Raw genomic sequence first — 22,324 nt, forward strand, 5'->3', positions numbered from 1 at the left:
TCCACCGCCTCCTCAAACTCCTACTCCATATGGAACTCCACCTCATAAATAAAAAATTAAAAAATGATTTGTACGTATTTTTGGGTGTGATGTACCACTGATATATATAAGCTCATCAAGAGAATGCCAAGAGTGTGCAAAGGAGTAATGAAAGCAAAAGGTGGCTACTTTGAAGAACCTAGAATATGACATATTTTCAGTTGTTTCACACTTGTTTGTTATGTATATGATTCCACATGTGTTAATTAATAGTTTTGATGCCTTTATAGTCATGAAAATAAAGAAAACTCTTTGAATGAGAAGGTGTGTCCAAACTTTTGGTCTGTACTGTACCTAGTAGACGGGTAAGAAAAAAAAAATGTGTCTGTTTCATTTTCAGGTGAAATTCAACAATTTTTGGGTGTGATGTACCACTGCAATACCTAGTAGACGGGTAAAAAAATATAAAAAATTTGTCTGTTACATTTTCGGGTGAAATTCACCAATTTTTGGGTGTGATGTACCACTGCTATACCTAGTAGACGGGTAAAAAAAAAAATTAATAATTGTCAGTTACATTTTCTGGTGAAATTCACCAATTTTTGGGTGTGATGTACCACTGATATACCTAGTAGACAGGTAAAAAAATTAATAAAATTTGTCTGTTTAATTTTCAGGTGAAATTCACCAATTTTTGGGTGTGATGTACCACTTCTATACCTAGTAGACCGAAAAAAATATAAAAAATTGTCAGTTACATTTTCTGGTGAAATTCACAAATTTTTGGGTGTGATGTACCACTGCTATACCTAGTAGACGGGTAAAAAATAAAATAATAAAATTTGTCTGTTACATTTTTGGGTGAAATTCACCAATTTTTTTGGTGTGAAGTACCACTGCTATACCTAGTAGACTGGTAAAAAAAGAAGAAAATTTTCAGTTACATTTTCTGGTGAAATTCACAAATTTTTGGGTGTGATGTACCACTGATATACCTAGTAGACAGGTAAAAAAATAAAATAATTTTGTCTGTTTCATTTTTAGGTGAAATTCACCAATTTTTGGGTGTGATGTACCACTGCTATACCTAGTAGACCGAAAAAAATATAAAAAATTGTCACATTACATTTTCGGGTGAAATTCAACAATTTTTGGGTGTGATGTACCACTGCTATACCTAGTAGACCGGTAAAAAAAAAGAAATTGTCAGTTACATTTTCTGGTGAAATTCACCAATTTTTGGGTGTGATGTACCACTGATATACCAAGTAGATGGGTAAAAAAAAATTAAAAATTTGTCTGTTTCATTTTCTGGGTGAAATTCACCAATTTTTTTGGTGTGAAGTACCATTGATATACCTAGTAGACAGGTAAAAAAAATAAAAAAAATTGTCAGTTACATCTTCTAGTGAAATTCACCATTTTTTGGGTGTGATGTACCACTGCTATACCGAGTAGACAGGTAAAAAAAATAAAAAATAAAGTTCTGTTACATTTTTGGGTGAAATTCACAAATTTTTGGGTGTAATATAGCCCTCCTCTACCTAGTTGACAGCTTAATAAATTTCAATAATTTTTCTCTAACATTTTCGGGTGACAATAAACAATTTTTTTCTGTCATAGACCCCTGCTCTACCAAGTAGACAGGTTAATACATTTCACTAATTCTTCTGTTACATTCTTGGGTTGACATTATACCATTTTAGACGTGAATAAATCCCTGCTCTGCATAGGTAACAGGGAATAAAATTTCAGAAATTCTTCTTTAATTGATGCGCGCCACCTCCTTTGATTCAATGCTTAAACTTTAACAAGTTGTACCACATTTGCACTTCAATAATTTGTCCCACATTTCCGCTTTACTCTTTTGGCCAACATTTGCACTTCAATACTTTGTCCCACATTTCCGCTTTACTCTTTTGGCCCACATTTGGGCTTCTGTAATTTGTACCACATTTGCGCTTTAACAGCTTTTCCCACATTTCCGCTTTACTCTTTTGGCCCACATTTGGGCTTCTGTAATTTGTACCACATTTGCGCTTTAACAGCTTTTCCCAGATTTCCGCTTTACTCTTTTGGTCCACATTTGGGCTTCTGTAATTTGTCCCACATTTGCGCCTCAATAACTTTTCCCATAATTCCGCTTTACTCTTTTGGCCCACATTTGGGCTTCTGTAATTTGTCCCAAATTATCGCCTCAATAACTTTTCCCATAATTCCGCTTTACTCTTCTGGCCCACATTTGGGCTTCTGTAATTTGGCCCACATTTGCGATTTAACTGCTTTTCCCACATTTCTGCTCGATCCCAATTTTTTAAAATAAATTTATCTCCCCTAAATTTGGTCTCTTTTTCTCACGCTCCCTCTCCGGCGTGGAAACCTGATTTGCCGATAACCGTGATCAACATGGTAGGCTCAGAAAAGAACATCGAAAGTTGATAGAGAAGATATTGAAATGGATGGTGGATGTCACTGGGGCACCTCTACATAGGTGACAGGAACATACATTTTAAAAAATCGTCAATTACATTGTCAGGTGACATTTTTCAAATTTTGCTGGATAGAAACCCCTGCTCTGCATAGTTGACATGGAATAAAATTTGATAAATTCTTCATTAATTAATGCGCGGCACATCCTTTCATTCAATGCTTAAACTTTAAAAAGTTGTCCCACTTTTATGGTTTAATAATTTGTCTCATAATTCCACTCTATAATTTAAAATTTGAAAAAATGAATCCTCGCTTGGATGTGGTCTCTCTTTCTCACGCTCCCTCTCCGGCGTGGAACTCTGATTCCCCGCCACCCGTGATCACCATGGTAGGCGCAGAAAAGAACATCGAAAGTTGATAGAGCAGATATTAAATTGGATCGTGAACATCACGGGGACGTGTAACATGGTGGGGCAGTAAGTGTGCACATGCCTACACGAACTGACTGACAGGGGTCAGCCCCTACAACTGGGGCTCCAAATTGGGCACATGGCCTGAGCTTGCCCTTTACCCCTTGGAGGTGCTGGCCTGCGCTCTGCAAACTGCAGCCAGTGTATTGTCTGAACGTGTGTTTAGCACGACTACAGGGGGTTATCACAGGTTATATTTCCCAATCTTTTGGGGTGTACCCTAATTTAAAAAAATAAAAATACATTTAAAACCAAAAAGCAGTGTAGGCTACCTCCTCCACCGCCGCTTCCACCTACACCGCCACATCCACCGCCTCCTCAACCTCCTACTCCATATGGACCTCGTCCTCCTAGATCAAGATTATTATTTTTTATTTTTACTTATTTTATGTTATTTAAAGTCATTTCCCTATCCATATTTGTTTGCAGAGCGCTTGCCATGCTCTTAACCACATTTTGATGCCATTTGCAGCCCTCTAGCCATTTTCATGACATTTTTACAGCCATTTTAGTGCTCCAAAGTTCGGGTCCCCATTAACTTCAATGGGGTTCGGGTTCGGGGTCAAGTTGGGGTCCCGAACTCAAACTTTTTTCCGAAGTTCGGCCGAACCCGTCGAACCCGAACATCCAGGTGTCCGCTCAACTCTATATGTATATATATTTTTTTCATAGTAGGTCATGCCTCTAACTCTGCCCAAAGCATAACTATGCACAACCAGTCCACTTAAAGCCCCCACATAGTAAGTATTCCCCCTTTGTGCCAGTACATAGTAATAATGTCCAGATATGTGCCCCCTCACAGTAGTTATGCCCAGATATGTGCCCCCTCACAGCAGTTATGCCCAGATATGTGCCCCTCACAGTAGTTATGCCCAGATATGTGCCCGTCACAGTAGTTATGCCCAGATATGTGCCCCTCACAGTAGTTATGCCTATATATTTGCTCCCTCACAGTAGTTATGCCCAGATATTTGCCCCCTCATAGTAGTTATGCCCAGATATGTGCCCCTCACAGTAGTTATGTCCAGATATGTGCCCCCTCACAGTAGTTATGCCCAGATGTGCCACCTTCACAGTAGTTATGTCCAGATATGTGTTACCTTCACAGTAGCTATGCCCAGATATGTGCCCCCTTCACAGGAAGTAAAAAAATATATACTCACCTAGTTCCTCATGTTCCTCAGCCGCCGGCACTTCACAGCAGAAGCACAATGTAGTGTTACACATTGTTCTGCTGGTCTGTGTAGGAGGAGGAGAACAGCAGATTCCTGGCCACACCGCTCCTCCTCCTACACAGACCAGCAGAACAATCTGTGACACTACATTGTGCTGCTGCTGTGGAGCTGTGCTCTGCACTTTCACAGGGCCAGCTGTGATGACATTTTCACTGCCAGGCCCTGTCAAAGTAGACAGGGAGCGGGAGTTGCAGAGGGAACAGAGCCTCTAGGTGTAATGGTAACGCCCCCGTTGCTCCTAAAGGATCATTTGCATTCCCAGCTGAACCAGCTGCACAGGCGGTATGTCCGCCCCTAAGTCGCGGTAAGCCCAACACTCACCTAGGGACGACCGCTTTAAGAAGGCACCTAGCCTCCCATCACCAAGCCTAGTGGGAGCAACGCTGTCAGAACCCACAAAGCCACACTCCCGGTGCTCCACGTCCTGCCTCTTCTCCTTCTCCTCTCTCCTCCCATTTGTCCTCCACTCCACCTTCCACCGTGCCGTTGTCGCGTTCATCTGGCAGAAGGCAGGCTTCCGTGGCCCAAATGTTCGAGCGTAAAAAGTTGATGACGCTGGATAACCCTCTTGCCCAATGGCTGACCGCTGGCTTGACGGAACTGCTAGCCCGCCAACTACTGCCATATAAACTGGTGGACTCGGAGGCCTTTAGAAAATTTGTGACCATTGGCACACCGCAATGTAAGGTCCCTGGAAGGAAATATTTCTCCCAGAAGGGCATCCCAGAGCTATATGGCCATGTTCAGCGGCAAGTTAATATATCTCTGGCACACAGTGTCGGTGCCAAGATACATCTGACCACAGACACGTGGTCTAGCAAACACGGGCAGGGAAGGTACATAACTTTTAATGCCCAATGGTTGAAGCTTCTGAAGGCCGTCAAGCATGTAACCCATGGCTCCCGTGTGAATTTGGTGTTACCGCCACTGATTGCATGCAGGCCTGCCTCTTTTTCTCCTCCTCCTACTCCATCCTTGGCTGACTCATCCTTTTCCACTGCTACCGCCTCTTCCGCTGCACCCCCCAAGCTCCCCAAAATCTATTGGACGTGCCAGGGGAGACGTTGCCATGCTGTGGCTGTTGTGCCTGGAAGCCAAGAGCCACACCGGTCCTGCACTGCTTTTAGCTCTGCGGTCACAGGCCGATCAGTGGCTAACCTCGCTCAATTTGACAGTTAGCAAAGTGGTGTGTGACAACGGTGCCAATCTGATGAGCGCGCTGAAACATCCTGAACTTAGTCGTGCAGTGATTCTTTGCCAAATAGCCCGGGGTCCAGGACGTCTTGCGGCAGGCCAGGAAAATCTTTGGCCATTTTAAAAGATCTTACACGGCCATGGCTCGCCTTGTTGACGTTCAGCAGCGACACCACCTGCCCGTCAGACGTCTGATTTGTGACAGCCTGACGCGCTGGAACTTCACCTTGTATATGCTTCATAGGCTGCTCCAGCAGCAACATGCCGTTAACAATTACCTGTACGAACTCTGCAGCAGGACAAGTTCTGGGGAGCTTGGTTTCTCTTCACCGTGCCAGTGGCGGCTCATGTGCGACGCATGCAGACTTCTGTGGCCAATTGATGAGATCACCAAATTGGTCAGTCGCACCCAGGGTGCCATCAGTGACATCGTACCTTTACGCCTTCTTTCTGGAGCGTGCATTGCGTCATGTCATTAATCAAGCCGTCGAGTAGCAGGAGCAGGAAGATGAGGAAGTCACAATGCTGATTGAATTCCCAGGGGGGCTACTCCATCTGAGACAAGTCAGCAGGAGTCTGAAGAGGAATCAGAGGAGGATGGTGGCTGGGGGGAGGAGGAGGAGGAGCAAGAAGAGCAGGCTTTGAGGGGGACTTTAAACTTTTCAGGGATCCCTGGTGTTGTCCGTGACTGGGGGGAGGAGACCGAGGACGACATTCTCCTGGGCAAAGAGCAGAGGCCAGGGCGCTCCACCGCTTCCAGTTCAGTGCAAATGGGGGCCTTCATGCTCATGTGTTTGAAGAGGGACCCCTGTATAAAAAGCATAAAGGGCAAGGACCAGTACGGGGTGGCAATGTACTTAGACCCCCAGTACAAACACAAAATGGCGGACCTGTTACCAGCATCACAGGGGGCTGGCAGAATGCAGAATTTCCAGACCTTGCAGTGAGAGATGCTGCATTCTTCTGTTGCAGGCACTGGCAGAGGAATTTCCACCCACAGCGAAACAGGTGCGGCTACCAATCCAACAGCGCCTGCAAGAAGAGGGCGGTTTGAAGATGTGTTGGTCACTTCGGATATGAGATCATTCTTTCAGCCAACCCATCGACAGCTGACCTCCGGATCCAGCCTCAGGGAACGCCTAGACCGACAGGTGTCCGACTACATCGGGTTAACAGCCGATGTGGACGCTCTGAGAAGCGAGGAACCCCTGGACTACTGGGTGTGCAGGCTTGACCTGTGGCCAGAGCTGGCACAATTTGCCATGGAATTCTTGGCTTGCCCCTTGTCGAGTGTCCTGTCCGAAAGGAAGTTCAGTGCAGCAGGGGGGATGGTGACAGATAAGCGCACTTGCCTTGCTCATGACAGTGTGGACTACCTCACATTTCTAAAAATAAATGAGGCATGGATCTCTGAGGAATTCAACACCTGTGACGACCACGTGTAATTGAATTTCCTCATGCCAGCCCACACATATCCGCCATAAACAAGAACAAAAAATGGTCCTTGTCTTATGTACAGTATATATAACGGCATAAAAGACCTTTTTTTATGTCAGGTGAATGCCTAATTTTTGGGGCCTCTACTGGCCCACAGTAAAATTTGCATCCAGTGACCGCCTAATGTACCTCTAGCCACATCATCACAAGTTCTTTTCTGTCAGGTGAATGTCAAATTTTTGGGGTCTGTACTGGCCTACAGTAAAATTTGCATCCAGTGACCGCCTAATGTACCTCCAGCCACATCATCACAAGTTCTTTTCTGTCAGATGAATGCCTAATTTTTGGGGCCTGTACTGGCCGACAGTAAAATTTGTATCCAGTGACCGCCTAATGTACCTCTAGCCACATCATCACAAGTTCTTTTCTGTCAGGTGAATGTCAAATTTTTGGGGCATGTACTGGCCTACAGTAAAAATTTTATCCAGTGACCGCCTAATGTACCTCCAGCCACATCATCACAAGTTCTTTTCTGTCAGGTGAATGTCAAATTTTTGGGGCATGTACTGGCCTACAGTAAAAATTTTATCCAGTGACCACCTAATGTACCTCCAGCCACATCATCACAAGTTCTTTTCTGTCAGGTGAATACCTAATTTTTGGGGCCTGTACTGGCCGACAGTAAAATTTGTATCCAGCGACCGCCTGATATACCTCTAGCCCCATCATTACAAGTTCTTTTCTGTCAGGTGAATACCTAATTTTTGGGGCTGGCCTACAGTAAAATTTGTATCCAGTGACCACCTAATGTACCTCTAACCACATCATCACCAGTTATTTTCTGTCAGGTGAATGCCTAATTTTTGGGGCCTGTACTCCCATGGCCTAAAATACAATTTCTCTAGGCTCCAGCAGGGCACATTTTTGAGAGTTTCCCTTTAAGACGCATAAGAATGGCCCCTGATTAAAATACATATTTTTTGTGGTAATTTTTGCCAATGGTCCCCCTCTGGTATGTCACTGTCCATGTTGTGGGACTATTTGTGCACTTCTAGTAAGTATTTGGTGGCTGCAAATATGACCTGAAGGTTTTTCATGTTCTCCTGCCATTAAAGTCAATGGGGCCCGTCACGAACGCGCGGTTCGCGAACATTTGATCGCGAACGCGCGTTCACAAAACGTCCTGGCTGATGTTCGTCCATCACTACTCACAGTAGTGTTGTGGATTTCTACCTGCTCACCAAGGATTCCGCCGTCCATTTGATAGCTGCTGTTTGGTATCGCAGCTCTGGGGCTGAGCTGCGCCTAGGCCGTGTGACCGATGAACTTGACATCACATGGCCCAGGGAAAGCTGAGAGAAATCAGTGGCGCTACTGCAAGCACCGGTGCCTTTTCAAACAGCTGATCGGCACCCGGCCGCAATGAAGTGGGGCGGCGATCGTGCCGCCCCCTTCAGTTAACCCCTGTGGAGTTAGGCAGAGGGATGCAGTTACCTCTGCCTTCCGATCGGAGCCCCCGCAGTGAAAGTACCGGCACATAAAAGTAATTAAACAAAATAAAAACTATACAAGTTTGGTATCGCCGCAATCGTACTAAGCTGCAGAATAAAAATCCAACTTGTACTGCAAAAAATAAGCCCTCATATGTTTATGTGAACAGGAAAAATAAAAAAGTTATGGCTATTGGAACGTGGGGAGGAAAAATCCCAAAAACAAAAATTAAAATAGGCCCAGTCTTTAAGGGGTTAAACAGTAAATGGAGTCATGGGAAACACCCCCCCCCCCTCCCCCATACCCACAGGCTATTAATTATGCCCAGCAATAGGGAAATATCAGGTTTATAGTTCACATCAGTGGATCTGTCGTTATTTCATTCTGCATCCTGTTCTAAGAGATGGCAATATGAACCAAGTAACACAGACTAAAATTTATTAAATGTTTTCTATCAATTTTTTTTTATATCTAAAGCTTTTGACCAGTGTCATGGGTTCCTTGGACCCACCAGCGGCATTCTTTAGGCACAACCCGTATATCATCAATAAAGTCTGTTTTGAATCAAATAAATAAGTCCTAGTGCAGGGTTCAGCAACCTTCGGCACTCCAGCTGTTGTGAAACTACAACTCCCAGCATGCAAAGCTGCTCAACTGTTCTCTGAACTTTCATAGAAGGGAATGGAGCATGCTGGAGTGCCGAAGGTTGCTGAACCCTGCCCTTATGGCAGGTGATTGGTTCCGAAGGCACCCAAATGGGTATCTCTCTTGGACCTTTGGGTCCCACTATGGATTCAAAGCTTGAACCCACCGAAGGATCCTCTGGAATTCTAGTGGATCAGTCCCATCCTGCTTATGGCCACTTAGATAAAGTACATGCCTATTTTATAATAGAATAATAAGAAGAGAAAAGAAAACTCTCAATAAAATTCAATTACAATACTGTTCTGGGCTGAGGGCTTGGTCTACTCTTAGCTTTCATGCTTTGAAGCATTTCTATATAAAAATAGAACAGATGTCCTGGAAATGTTTGACTGGCTCCGGGCAGAACTCAATGTGTAAATTACAACAGATATATGCACTTGCTTTTTGCATTAATTTGCATTTGCATTTCAGATTTGTCTTTTTTGTACACCACTGCAAGACTTGAATTAAAATGTGGAAGCAAAAAGATAGGAACAAACCATCCTATGCTCCTTGAGGACATCACCAAAGAACATGTCATGGACGTGTATAATATAGGGTGATTCAAATAGGATGGTGCAAAAGTAAAGATCTCTATTTAAAGGCTTTTAATATTGATGGCCAATCCTCTTGATAGGTCATCAATATCAGATCGTCTGGGGTCCGACCCCTGGCAACCCCTCTGATCAGCTTTATGAAGGGAAGGTACGTGCAGTCTCCAGTCTCTCTTCCTGCTCGCTGCTGCTATGTCTATGGCAAGCAGGAAAAGAGATGGAAGATGGCACGCGCCTTCTCTTCATACAGCTGATCAGGTATCGGACCCCCCCCTCCCCCCGATCTGATATTGATGACCTATCCTGAGGATAGGTCATCAATATTAAAAGCCTGGAAACCCCCTTTAAAGTAAGCAAATTCTGCTCTTGAAAAATGAATGCTGTGCTGTGATTAGTTACTATGCTGTTCTGCAATTGGTTGCTATGGGCAACAAAGTCAGTTCTACTGAATCTGCCCCTTAGATTTGTTTAAACCTGCACACAAAGGGGCAGGTTTAAGATGACAACATCACAGCAAGAAAAAGTTTTTTGTGTGTTGGAATTTTCAAGAATGGGGTTTGTTGTGACAGGACAGCAAAATTTTCTGAATAGATTATTATTAGATTAGAATATATTTCCATTTCATTTCAAATCCACTTCTGGCTTAAGCTGAAAAACTTGCAGGAAAATCTGCCTCAAAAAATACTCCATCCCCCCCCTCCTCCCAAAAAAAAGCAATTCATCAAAAAAGTGCAAACCTACCACAGGCTTTAGGGCCAGGTGAGACCAAAATCTCCACATCTCTTATATCTAAACCTCTGACTATATATCTGGTAGGACTTTCGAATGCTACTTACCTCTTCCCGCATCTTTTTCACAGTTTCTCCTTTCTAAAGAAAACAAAAAAATAATTTTACAAACCTAGATACTGTAGATATATAGAGGGGCATAACTATAATTGATAGGGCCCCACAGAAAAATAAGAAGGGGCCCCACCACCTAGTGTAAGAAAATTAAAACAGCAGCATGGGAAGCAAGATATGCATAATAGCACAATATATCAGAAAAAAAAAAACACATTATAGCAAAAGGCCACCAAATTGTTATTCATCACAAATGAGAACAATGTTCTTGCTTCTGATTTCCCCTGGTCCCCCCAATCTCTGGGCTCCATAGCAAGTGCTTTGGCTGCTATGGCTATAGTTATGCCCATGGATATATAGACAGTCTGTCATAGTGTGATCTGAGTTTCTTTATACATTTTTTAACTGCTAAACATTTTGACTTTCATAAACCATTAGGGTCATGTTCACACATGGATTTGCCACCGCAGACTTCCATTTGGCATTGTACCGGGTGAAATCTACAATAAATCTGCAGCAAAATCTTCGACAAATACATGCAGATTTCACAGTGGATTCATTTTGTATTTTGCTGCAGAAACACTGCAAAATCCTCAGCAAAAAAATTTGCAGTGGAAATTCTGCCTCATGTGGCTGTACCCTTACATTTATAAGGGTTGTCCAGGCGTTAATATTGATGACCTATCGTCAGGATAGGTCATCAATATCTGATCGGTAGGGGTCTAACACCCGGCATCCCTGATGATCAGCTGTGAGGCAAGGAGGAGCTTGGAACATGGAGCGCCACTTCCTGGTCTTCACACTACGCCTTGTCTCCTATGGAGCGGTAGCATAGTATAATTACAAGCACTCACTCCATTCACTTGAATGGAGAGGGTACTTGTATTACACTGCACCTCTGAGACGAAGTACAGCTGATTGGCGTTGGACCCCCGCCGATCAGATATTGATGACCTATCCTGATGATGGGTCATCAGTATTAACTGCTGGACAACCCCATTAAAGTTTGGGGATTTCGAGATATCTATAAATAGATAAATGGATTGATGGATATTTTTTTTTGTAACAATGAGAGGATAACTAACTGATTGTTGGGCGTCTGACCAAGAATCGGGGACTCGTTTCCCTGATCTGATGGAGTGGCAGGTCGGGCATGCTCCCTATTGCACCATTAATTCTCTATCGGACAGCTGGACATAGCAGAGTACAGTGCTCACCTATTTGTGGTGGTCCCATAGAGAATTTGTCAGTTGGGGTCCTAATGGTTGGACCTCCGGCAATCAGTTAGCTATCCCCTATTCTGAGGATAGGGAATAACTTCTAAACTTGAAACAACACTTTTAATATAAACCCGGAAATAATTGGTAAGAAACTATTGGTTGTAATTTAATTTTGCTGTGTGCCCATCTTGTTCTTTACATTTAGCATTTATTCTCATACCTGTCACGATGGGGAGTGGGTGAAACCCCCCACCGTACAATATAAGAGGGATAACTGATAGCAGCTAGGCCAGACTGCCAAGAAAAGGAAGCTGGTCACCTCCTATAGCATCCCTAAATCTGGCCCTGTTCTCCTAACTGTATGAGCCGACCCTTAAGGTAGGAGGGCCCATACACTGGAATCTCAGAACCCTGAAATCCCTGAATTTCCCTGAGGTTAGGAGACAGGGACAAGAGACAACCAGGTTCATCCAAGACACAGATGAACCAGTGTCTCCACGGGCCTAGCAACAAAGGGAAAACACACCAAGTGGAATGACAGGTAAGTAACCAGTGGCCAGAAACAACTGAACCAAAACAACAGTAAACCTGGTCACTTACCTGCCGCAGCTGCCGGAAGTGACCAACAAAGAACACACCAGAAGTTAACTGGAACCCAAACAGACGCACAGCAATCCAAACACCATACAGATGCAGTACGTACTAACACATGGGAACCAGCAATCCAGCAACTGCACCACCTGGCAAATGGTTCACCCCTCCGGGAAACCTACCCCCTTCCGGAGGGAACAACATACAGGGTGACGTCTAGCATACATGCAGGGACCAACACCAACAACAGCCCAGACATGAAACAACCAACAAGAAGAAACCCACAGCACATATGCAAGTGAGGGTAAGATACATGGAGGGTACATAAGGGAGGACAATTTAGGTTCCATAAGGTGGCCCTCAAGGACTATTCAAAAACACCCAGGCAAGGAGCAAAGCTCCATCACAAGGCTGTAGTATAAATGCACGCAGCCAGCAAGCCACAGGTATATATCAAGCCCGTGGCCACACCCAGGAAACACCTTAATCCCCACTAGCAAGAAGATTAACCCCTTGCTCACCAAACAGCAGGGAGGCAAACCTTAAAGGGGTAGTGCACATGCAAACTGCCAACAACACATTGCCACTGGTAACCAGTCTGCATGGCAACCTCATCACGGTCAAACACCAAAAGTTACGGCTATTTGGCTTTTGGGTGAAATTCATGGAAAACATAAAAAGTTCCCACTACAGTGATATTATATCATGAAAGAAGGGCATATAAGTAGAAGCAGCAATAGTGATTTCCTCATCTCAAACAATTTATTGAAACTAAAGCAACACCAGTGGTGGGTATACCCCCGCAAAAAATGTTAATGTCTCAAAAACTTGTCATGTGGCCTGGAGCATCAATTACAGATTGACAACAACGTCTCATACTGTTCACAAGTCGACTTATTGTCTGCTTGAAGGGCGGCCCTCAGGTCATTGAGGTTCTGGGTTACAGGGTTACGAGCCTCTACACAGCGACTCAGCTGATCCCATAGGTTTTCAATGGGATTCAGGTCTGGAGAAAGTGCAGGCCACTCCATTTGAGGTACCCCAGTCTCCAACAGCCGTTCCCTAATGATGCAACCTTGATGAGATGGCGCATTGCCGTCTATTAAGATGAAATTAGGCCTGTGTTGTTCATGCAGAGGCACAATGACTGGATTAATGATGTTATTTAAGTAGTATGGGCTTGACACTGTACCATTCACAAAGTGTAGGGCAGTTCTGTATTGACTAGACACACCTGCCCACACTGTAACACCACTACCATTAAAGGCTCATCTGGTGACAACTGTGGCTGATGCATAGTGCTCTCCTTGATGTCTCCAACATTGTTGGCGGCCATTATTTCTGCTCAGCGTGAATCAACTTTCATCAGTGAACAGTACTGAGACCCAATGGTCCCTCGTCCAGCGTAGATGCTCCTGGCCCATGCAAGACGATGACGCCTTTGGTCAGGTACCCTTGCAGGTGGTCTAGCACGCAGACCATGCTGATGTAAATGGGTTCGAATGGTCTGACGTGACGATTGGGTGGCTCTAATCTGCCTTAAATGTGCCTGGAGTTGTGTGGCATTCATCATCCTGTTCTGCAGGGCATTGTTCACAATAAAGCAGTCATCAGTGTAAGATGTGACCAAAGGACTTCCACTTCTATGCCTTTCTATGACTCTTCCAGTCTCTCTGTATCTCTGCTCCAACCTGCTGATGACACTCTGTGAGACTCTAAGCTCAGTGGCCACTTCAGCCTAAGAACATCCTGCTTGAAGCCTCACAACGGCGAGGTACTGTTGATCAATTGTTAGGTGTCGTCTTGGTCTCATGATGTCAAAATGTGAACAGGATGATGAGGAGGACTGTTTAAATTCCAATTCTAATTGAACCAGGAAACTTATTGGGTGATTCATGGATCAAACACCTTTTGGAGATTTTGCATTTAAAGGGAACCTGTCACCAGTTTTATGGTGTCCTAACTAAGGGTAACATAAATAAGTGACTGATTCGCTTAGCAAAATGCTGGGTCACTTTCTTTAATTGACCCAGTCAATCTGCCAACATCTTGTATTGGAAAGCTCCAGCTGATAATGATGAGTCCTGAATATTCATGAGCTCCTGACTCTCCCCGCCCACCTGCTGCTGAATAACAGTTTGTTTCCATATGAATCAGCAGCAGGTGGGCAGGGGAGTGGCTATAGCTCTGAATTAAATATACGCTGGACTCCATGACATCACGCTGGACTCGAATTAGCTCATTAGCATGCGGCATGCGGCATCTTTGTGTGTGTATATTATGAGGTAACCATCTGTCACACCAGTAAGTGAATACATCTAAGGCACTTTTTAGTAGTTAATGATTGTATATAATTAGTTAGATTATAATCAAATATCCACATGACAGGTTCCCTTTAAGCTCCTTGTTAGAGCAAGTTGTGCAAAAAGTAGTGAAACATTGAACAGTTGGACATGTGCATTCAAAAGTTTAGAGAAGGTCACATTAAGTTCACCTGTAAAGGTTAAAGTGCATTTTAGGTTCATCTTGAAATTTCACCCACAAGCCAAATATCCCTAACTTTTTGTGAGTAGTGTATTTCAGATGAATTTTAAGCTGTCCTTTAGTCTCCTGTGTGTAACGTATGCATTGATCTGATCAGTTGCCTTTATCTGCACTACTTCCCATGTGTTTTAGGCCAGTAGTAGCAGTATACGCTATACAGTACACCTGTGTTTTTTCGGTATATACCGTAAATACCTAGACGCATCAGTGTCATATCAAATGTTGCTTTTGAAGTGGTTCTTACCTTTCCGATGATACTTCCAACTTCCTGTAGTAAACAAAAATGTATATTAGTAGATAAAAAAATAGCAAACATTTTACATTAATAATAAGGGGTTGGGTCAGCACAACCTGCCTGTAGGTGCAGATCACTATGGCGAAATACATATATAAACGGAAAATGCAAATGTGATCGCACACTACATCCAGCACTCTGCCCTCCATGCTGGATGAGACATTGGTTTATATTTTGGCCAAAGCATAGTAAGCCACTCACCGCGTCAAGGTCGTCTCATGAGTGGTCCCTAACTCTTGTTCCTACCTGTTCATGGGCCATGACAGCCACATAAAATCCAGGGAATGCAGGTCAGCATGCAAGCCAAGTACACTTTGCTTGTAACCCCGTCCGGTGCCATTACAGCTTTCATCGGATCCAGGGATGCAAGTACCAACATGCATGCTGAACCCACCATATACTTCTTCTGGAGCCAGATGGCTAATGGTAGGTTCTATACAAGCAGACTCAGTTTTATACTGACTTTAAAACCAGCCTCAAGGACAGATTAACTGGTCAGGTGTGCAATGACTCCAAGGAGATCGCCACGCCTCCAATATATACTACAAAGAAAAAAATAATAAGGGGTTGGGTCAGCACAACCTGCCTGTAGGTGCAGATCACTATGGCGAAATACATATATAAACGGAAAATGCAAATGTGATCGCACACTACATCCAGCACTCTGCCCTCCATTTTTTTCTTTGTAGTATATATTGGAGGCGTGGCGATCTCCTTGGAGTCATTGCACACCTGACCAGTTAATCTGTCCTTGAGGCTGGTTTTAAAGTCAGTATAAAACTGAGTCTGCTTGTATAGAACCTACCATTAGCCATCTGGCTCCAGGAGAAGTATATGGTGGGTTCAGCATGCATGTTGGTACTTGCATCCCTGGATCCGATGAAAGCTGTAATGGCACCGGACGGGGTTACAAGCAAAGTGTACTTGGCTTGCATGCTGACCTGCATTCCCTGGATTTTATGTGGCTGTCATGGCCCATGAACAGGTAGGAACAAGAGTTAGGGACCACTCATGAGACGACCTTGACGCGGTGAGTGGCTTACTATGCTTTGGCCAAAATATAAACCAATGTCTCATCCAGCATGGAGGGCAGAGTGCTGGATGTAGTGTGCGATCACATTTGCATTTTCCATTTTACATTAATAGCCAAGTTAAACCTTATAAAACTCAGGCAGCATGGTCGCTCAGAGATTGGCCCTGGGTTCCTGGGTTCAAATTTAAGCAAAACTCAATATCTACCTGGAGCTTGTATGTTCTTCCTGTATTTACATGGGCTTCCTCCCATACTCCAGAGACATACTCATAGGGAATGATTTTGAACCAAAAGTTGTGACTTTCTGTTTATTCTGCAGCACTTTACAGACATTATCATCACTTACTTTTCCCAAGTGGAACTCACAATCTGAATTCCCTATTATTATTATGTCTTTGGAATGTGGCAGGAACGGAGTACCCGAAGAAAAACCACACAAACACGGGAAGAACATACAGACTCCATGCAGATGTCGTCTTTGGTTGGACCAGGACCCCAACAATGCCAGGCGCCAGTGCTAACCACTAAGCCACTGTGCTGGCTTCTTTAAACTTTTCCGCCAGCCTCGCAATTTTTGAAAAAAGTTGGTAGGGAAAGTGCAGGCCATGGGGGACACCTGATATCTATGGCAGCTCCTTTGTTGGCGTAGATTTAAATTTCAGGTAAAGGAAACTCCTGATGAAGTGCTAGAATTATTGCCTCTTAATTAGTCTGGTGTCTGGTGCATCGTAAACCAGCAGGGTTTGTTACTAAGACTGGTGTAAAAAATGCCAGTCTTCATACACCCCCCCAGTGATGACAATAATGTCTGTAAAGCACTACAGAATATATAGGCGCTGTATGAGCAAGCGAGAGCAAGCAGTGGTACATAAACTCATGAAAACCTTCCTTCATTCTGTTCTACACTGGTTAATTGTAATATTGTTCTTGAATAATGAAAGAAACTGGACACGTAATAAGCTAATGGGTGCGACATTTATAGAAATAGGGTAGAATTTCTCATTTAAATTAGCAACATTTACTGAAAAAGGGAAACTGGGAGATTTGTTTTCAGATAGCCTGCTGCAGAGATGGATACAGTATACAGTGTGCCTGAGACTGTGCTAATTTGACTCTGACCAGCATTACGCATTATAAGTTTTGGCGCTGCCTCTTTCGGTTCCAGAACGATCAAATTGGTATTTTAATTCCCAGGATAATAGTAAGTTGATAATTGTACTTACCACAAAAACAACTAGTACCAGTGGTGTGGTTGTCAGGAAAGTACAATGAACAAGTTAGCACCATCATGAATTTAGCAGCATGAGAACTGAATTAACTTGGAGGGCTGTCCATGACCCGACAATCCATTATCAAATATATTCCCCTTTATTTTCAAGTGGTCTGGCAGCATAGCTCAATATCCAAACATGATGTTCAACTTCACATAAAGGGAGAACTCCAATATATGTTTGGAGATTAGCTCTTTGGGATTTAGTGGTTCCTAAGTCCTCCTGCCTGGTCTCTAGCCCTAAACTGGCCATACACATAAGAACAGGTATGCTCAACCTGCGGCCCTCCAGCTGTTGCAAAACTACAACTCCCATCATTCCCGGACAGCCTAGAGAAGGGCATGGTAGGAGTTGTAGTTTTACAAGAGCTGGAGCGCCGCAGAATGAGCATCCCTGCATTAGAAGAATGTCGACTGAACTAGACTGGAAGAACCAGTTGAGACCAGGTGACCATCTAATGTGTATGGTGGTGTCCTGACTAGAGATGAGCGAATCGAAGCTGACGAAGTGGAATTCGATCCGAATTTCAGAAGAAAATTCGATTCTCGCTGAAGCCGAATTTCCTCACGCTTCGTGGTAACGAATCACATTTTTTCCTAAAATGGCTGCTGCAAGTGTGAGGACATGGAGAAAGGAACTCTGGGAAGGCGGGATCACCCATAATGCCATGCATGCAGCCAAACAGCAGCGAGCCAGCCCTGTGATGTCACAGCGCTATAAATAGCCTCAGCCATCTTAGCTTCTGACATTTATCAGTGTACTTAGTGCAGGGAAAGACGTCAGCAGGCGCTAGGGACAGTGTTCGAAAAAACTTCATTGTGCTTAAAAACGATTTACAAGTGCAGGGCAAAATTATTCAAGGTATTCAAGGTATAGGGAAAGGATAGGAATGAATTATTCCACAGCATTAATGTTGAACAGGGTTCAGTAGGGGAGGTTACAGCCTGGGTAATAAGAACAATCCTATTACACCTTGCTGCACTGACTGGGGATCCAAATTGCCATTATACAGCTCTGTAATTCCAGCAAACCATTCTTATTATGGTGCAAGTGCTGTTTGAAACAGGCATTAAAGGGATTCTGTCACCTCGTTTTAGCCTATAGAGCTGCAGACATGCACGGCTAGAGCACCGCTAGCATGTCTGCTATATACCTGTTCCATAGCGCTGTGTGCTTTTATTAAGTTTAAAAAATGATTTTAAAAATATGAAAATGAGCCTGGTAAGGAGCCCAAAGGGCTGTAATAACCTTCTTGGAGCCCAGCCACGCCCCCTGTGAAGGAGCCCAGCATCGTGAGATTATGGCAATCTAACTGTGAACAAGGAGGAGATTCGGAGGACGCAGGCGGTGCTGGCTCCTTCACAGGGGGCGTGGCTGGGCTCCAAGAAGGTTAGTACAGCCCCTTGGGCTCCTTACCAGGCTCATTTACATATCTATAAAATCATTTTTTAAACATAATAAAAGCACACAGCGCTATGGAACATGTATATAGCGGACATGCTAGCGGCGCTCTAGCCGTGCATGTCCGCAGCTCTATAGGCTAAAACAAGGTGACAGAATCCCTTTAACAGGGTTTATTGCAAGGAAATATTTGTATATCTTATTTGCCCTTGTGCGGCGCAGTTATATGTTCTAAAGCATTTTTTGGCTTGTATCAGTGGGGAAAAAAGGGCTTATTAGCTGTTGTGTGGTGAAGTGCTAAAATTACAGCCCTTTTTGTTGTGTATTAGTGGCAAAAGTAAAATATATTTGCCGTTCAGCGGTGCAGTTATATGTTCTAAAGCCTTTTGTGCCATGTATTAGTGGAAAAAGAAAAAATATATTTGCCTATCAGCGGTGCAGTTATATGTTTTAAAGCCTTTTGTGGCGTGTATTAGTGGAGAAAGAAAAAATATATTTGCCATTCAGAGGTGCAGTTATCTGTTCTAAGGCCTTTTGTGGCGTATATTAGTGGAAAAAGAAAAAATATATTTGCCATTCAGCGGTGCAGTTATATGTTCTAAAGCCCTTTTTGCCCTGTATTAGTGGCAAAACAAAAATATATTCGCCGTTCAGCGTTGCACTTATATGTTAAAAAACCTTGTGTAGTGTAAAAGTGGGAAAAAATTAGGCCCTATTTGCCGTTCAGCGGTGCAGTTATATATTCTAAAGCCCTGTCTGCTGTGTATTAGTGGCAAAAGAAAAATATATTCGCCGTTCAGCATTGCACATATATGTTGAAAAGCCTTGTGTAGTGGAAAAGTGGAAAAAAATTAGGGCTTAATTGCCATTCAGCTGAGCTGTTACATATTCTAAAGCCCTGTCTGGCATGTATTAGTGGCAAAAGAAAAATATATTTGCCGTTCAGCGTTGCACTTATATGTTGAAAAGCCTTGTGTAGTGTAAAAGTGGAAAAAAATTAGGGCCTAATTGCCGTTCAGAGGTGCAGTTATATATTCTAAAGCCCTGTCTTTTGGCAAAAGAAAAATATATTCGCCATTCAGCATTGCACTTATACATTGAAAAGCCTTGTGTAGTGGAAAAAAATAAGGGCCTATTTGCCGTTCAGGGGTGCAGTTATATGTGGTAAAGCCCTTTTTCCGGTATGGACCGAATTACGTAGTGGTGAAATTGTTTATGTGAAACAGGCTTTTTTGGGGAAAATTGATTGGTGTTGGTACACCTCCTTCTGCTGTATTTTTTATGTGAAACAGGCTTTTTTAGGGGAAATTGATGGGTGATTGCACACCTCCTTCTGCTGTATGGACCAAATTACGTAGTGGTGCAAAGCCATACCAAAAGGACTCCATAGGCATACACATCAGAGGAAGCTGAAGCTGGTTGCCCCAATTTTAATTCAGGAGCAGTAAACAGCGGGAAGCAAATAGAGGTGGCTGAACTCCGCTGCTCTGTATCTCTTGTGAAGTCAATGTATCCAACTATGCCCCTCTCGCGATTTACAGCAAATACATTATTTTCACGTAGAGATCCAAGAATTATGTTGGAGGCATGTACTGTATGCAAGCCATGTGCGACCCCTCTCATCACTCTCACGCTGTTCTGCATCTGGTTTGCCTGGGCGAATGGAGTCACACAGGGGAGGAACTGCTCCGTGTCCTTCAGCAAGAAATCTAATCCTGGCTTTCTCCGCGAGAATTCAAAATCGTAACCATGTTTTGGATCCACTCCTGGCTTTTTTGGCATTAGCAATACTGATGGATTACTGACCAAATGCTGACCGAGTGAAGGCGGATGCTCCACAGACAGGATCCGTTTTTTGTGGGTTATTGTTCTGACGGATCAGAGGATGGGCAAAATAATCAGTGACGTCAACACAAACTTACTGCTGACACTCTCTCCACTCTGTCGGGGGGCTCTACTTGTATAAGCGTTTAGTAGAACAGGTTCTGTAGAAATCTATGTGGAATCAGCTGACAATGGTGTAAAAGGAGTGCGCTTCTTCTTGGCACTAACATGGACCTGTAAGGCTGAGTTGATACTTGAGTTATTTGGTTAGTTTTGGCCCCCGTTACTGCCCAAATAAGTGAAGTGTGCAGTGATTCTAAGAGTGACGCCTGTCATCTGCATGTCATACAGACTCACAGTATTATTTCACTACCACAGCAGACTCCCTATGCATGTTACTGCAAGGCACAGTGTTCTACACCACTATACAGGCTCTCTGCAGCCAGGAAATAGCCTTTTATTAACAAAATTCACTGCAAATTTATTTGGATCGAACTGAATATTTTTGACCATTTTGATGACAGATATCAGAGGAAAGCAGGGTCGTAAATGTTGGATCCTCTTCTTGTCAAGGGAAATAAGTCACCACCAGAGGTGTCTGGCAGGGGCTTATTTCTCTGTCCCTAAGTCTACATGCACACGACCGTATGTGCTTTGCGGTCCGCAAATTGGAGATCCGCAAAAAAACAAACGGATGACATCCGTATGCCATCCGTTTTTTTTTTTTGCAGATCCGTTGTAACAATGCCTAAAACGGACAAGAATAGGACATGTTATATTTTTTTTGCGGGGCTATGGAACCGACATATACGGATGCGGATAGCACACGTTGTGCTGTCCGCATTTTTTGCGGACCCATTGAAATGAATCGGTCTGCATCCTATCCGCAAAACAAATGGAACGGACACGGAAACAAAATACGTTGGTGTGCATGAGGCCTAATGGGAACATAGGTGTGCTCGCCTGCATCCCACAATTACCGCGGACCCAATTGTCAAAATGCCTATTCTCATCTGTAAAACGGACAGTGATAGGACATGTTCTATTTTTTTGCAGAAAAGACATACGGACATACAGATGTGGAAATTAATGGGTCCACATCCAATCTGCAAAAAATGCAGATCAGAGGCAGAAAAAAATAAGACTGTGTGCATGAGGCTTTAGTGTAATATTCCACTTCCTTATCTATTGGCTATGTGCTTGTGTTTATATTACTCAATAACAGATATATAATAATCTAACGTGCAGCATCACAGCTGTGTTGGCCACTTACTTTTCCATGCATTAAAAGACGGATTGTCAAGGTGACATTCAAACCCCCTTCCGAGACTTTAGACTCCATTGTATAAGTCAAGAATAGCAATTCTTTGGGTCACCTGCATCAGAAACACAAAAAATAATATGATAGAAAGGTGACATAATGTTTTTCACTGGAAAACGAATATTTCTGACTGTAGCTGACTGTAACTTTTGCATTCCAGAACAGTATGCAGTAAGGTCCCTAGTGTTGGTTTTAAGTAACCAGAATCTACTTAGGACTAGGGATGAGCAAATTTGCGGTTTGCAAGTTCGGGTTCGGCGTTCAGGTTCGGGTTATGTGACAATTCTGTAATGGATTCTGTTACCATAGACTATAACAGAATTCTATGATGGCACCATCGAAGCCTTTAAGAGGCATTCCGTTTTGCATTCCGTCATAATAGAAGTCTATGGGCAGCATAACGGATCCGTCACGTAACCTGAACGCCGAACCCGAACTTGCAAACCGCAAGTTCACTCATCCCTACTTAGGACCTTTCACCTATCCTGACATGACTGTTTTAGTAAAT

The 22,324-nt window shown here is 43.5% G+C and overlaps 1 protein-coding gene across 3 annotated transcripts in view; it reads right to left on the reverse strand.

Moving 5' to 3' along the window:
* The window catches only part of PCBP3 (poly(rC) binding protein 3), a 67,730-nt gene extending 45,893 nt beyond the window's left edge, over positions 1-21,837 (reverse strand). For all 3 annotated transcript variants that reach the window (XM_040439227.1, XM_040439226.1, XM_040439225.1), the window contains exons 1-3: positions 21,769-21,837; positions 14,916-14,939; positions 10,311-10,343 (exon numbers count right to left, since the gene is read on the reverse strand). In XM_040439227.1, the coding sequence (XP_040295161.1) occupies positions 10,311-10,343; positions 14,916-14,939; positions 21,769-21,837 (126 nt within the window). The remainder of the gene's footprint in view (positions 1-10,310; positions 10,344-14,915; positions 14,940-21,768) is intronic.
* Positions 21,838-22,324: the final 487 nt, after the last annotated feature.

Source organism: Bufo bufo, chromosome 7 (genome assembly GCF_905171765.1).
Source record: "Bufo bufo chromosome 7, aBufBuf1.1, whole genome shotgun sequence".
Lineage (NCBI taxonomy): Eukaryota > Metazoa > Chordata > Amphibia > Anura > Bufonidae > Bufo > Bufo bufo.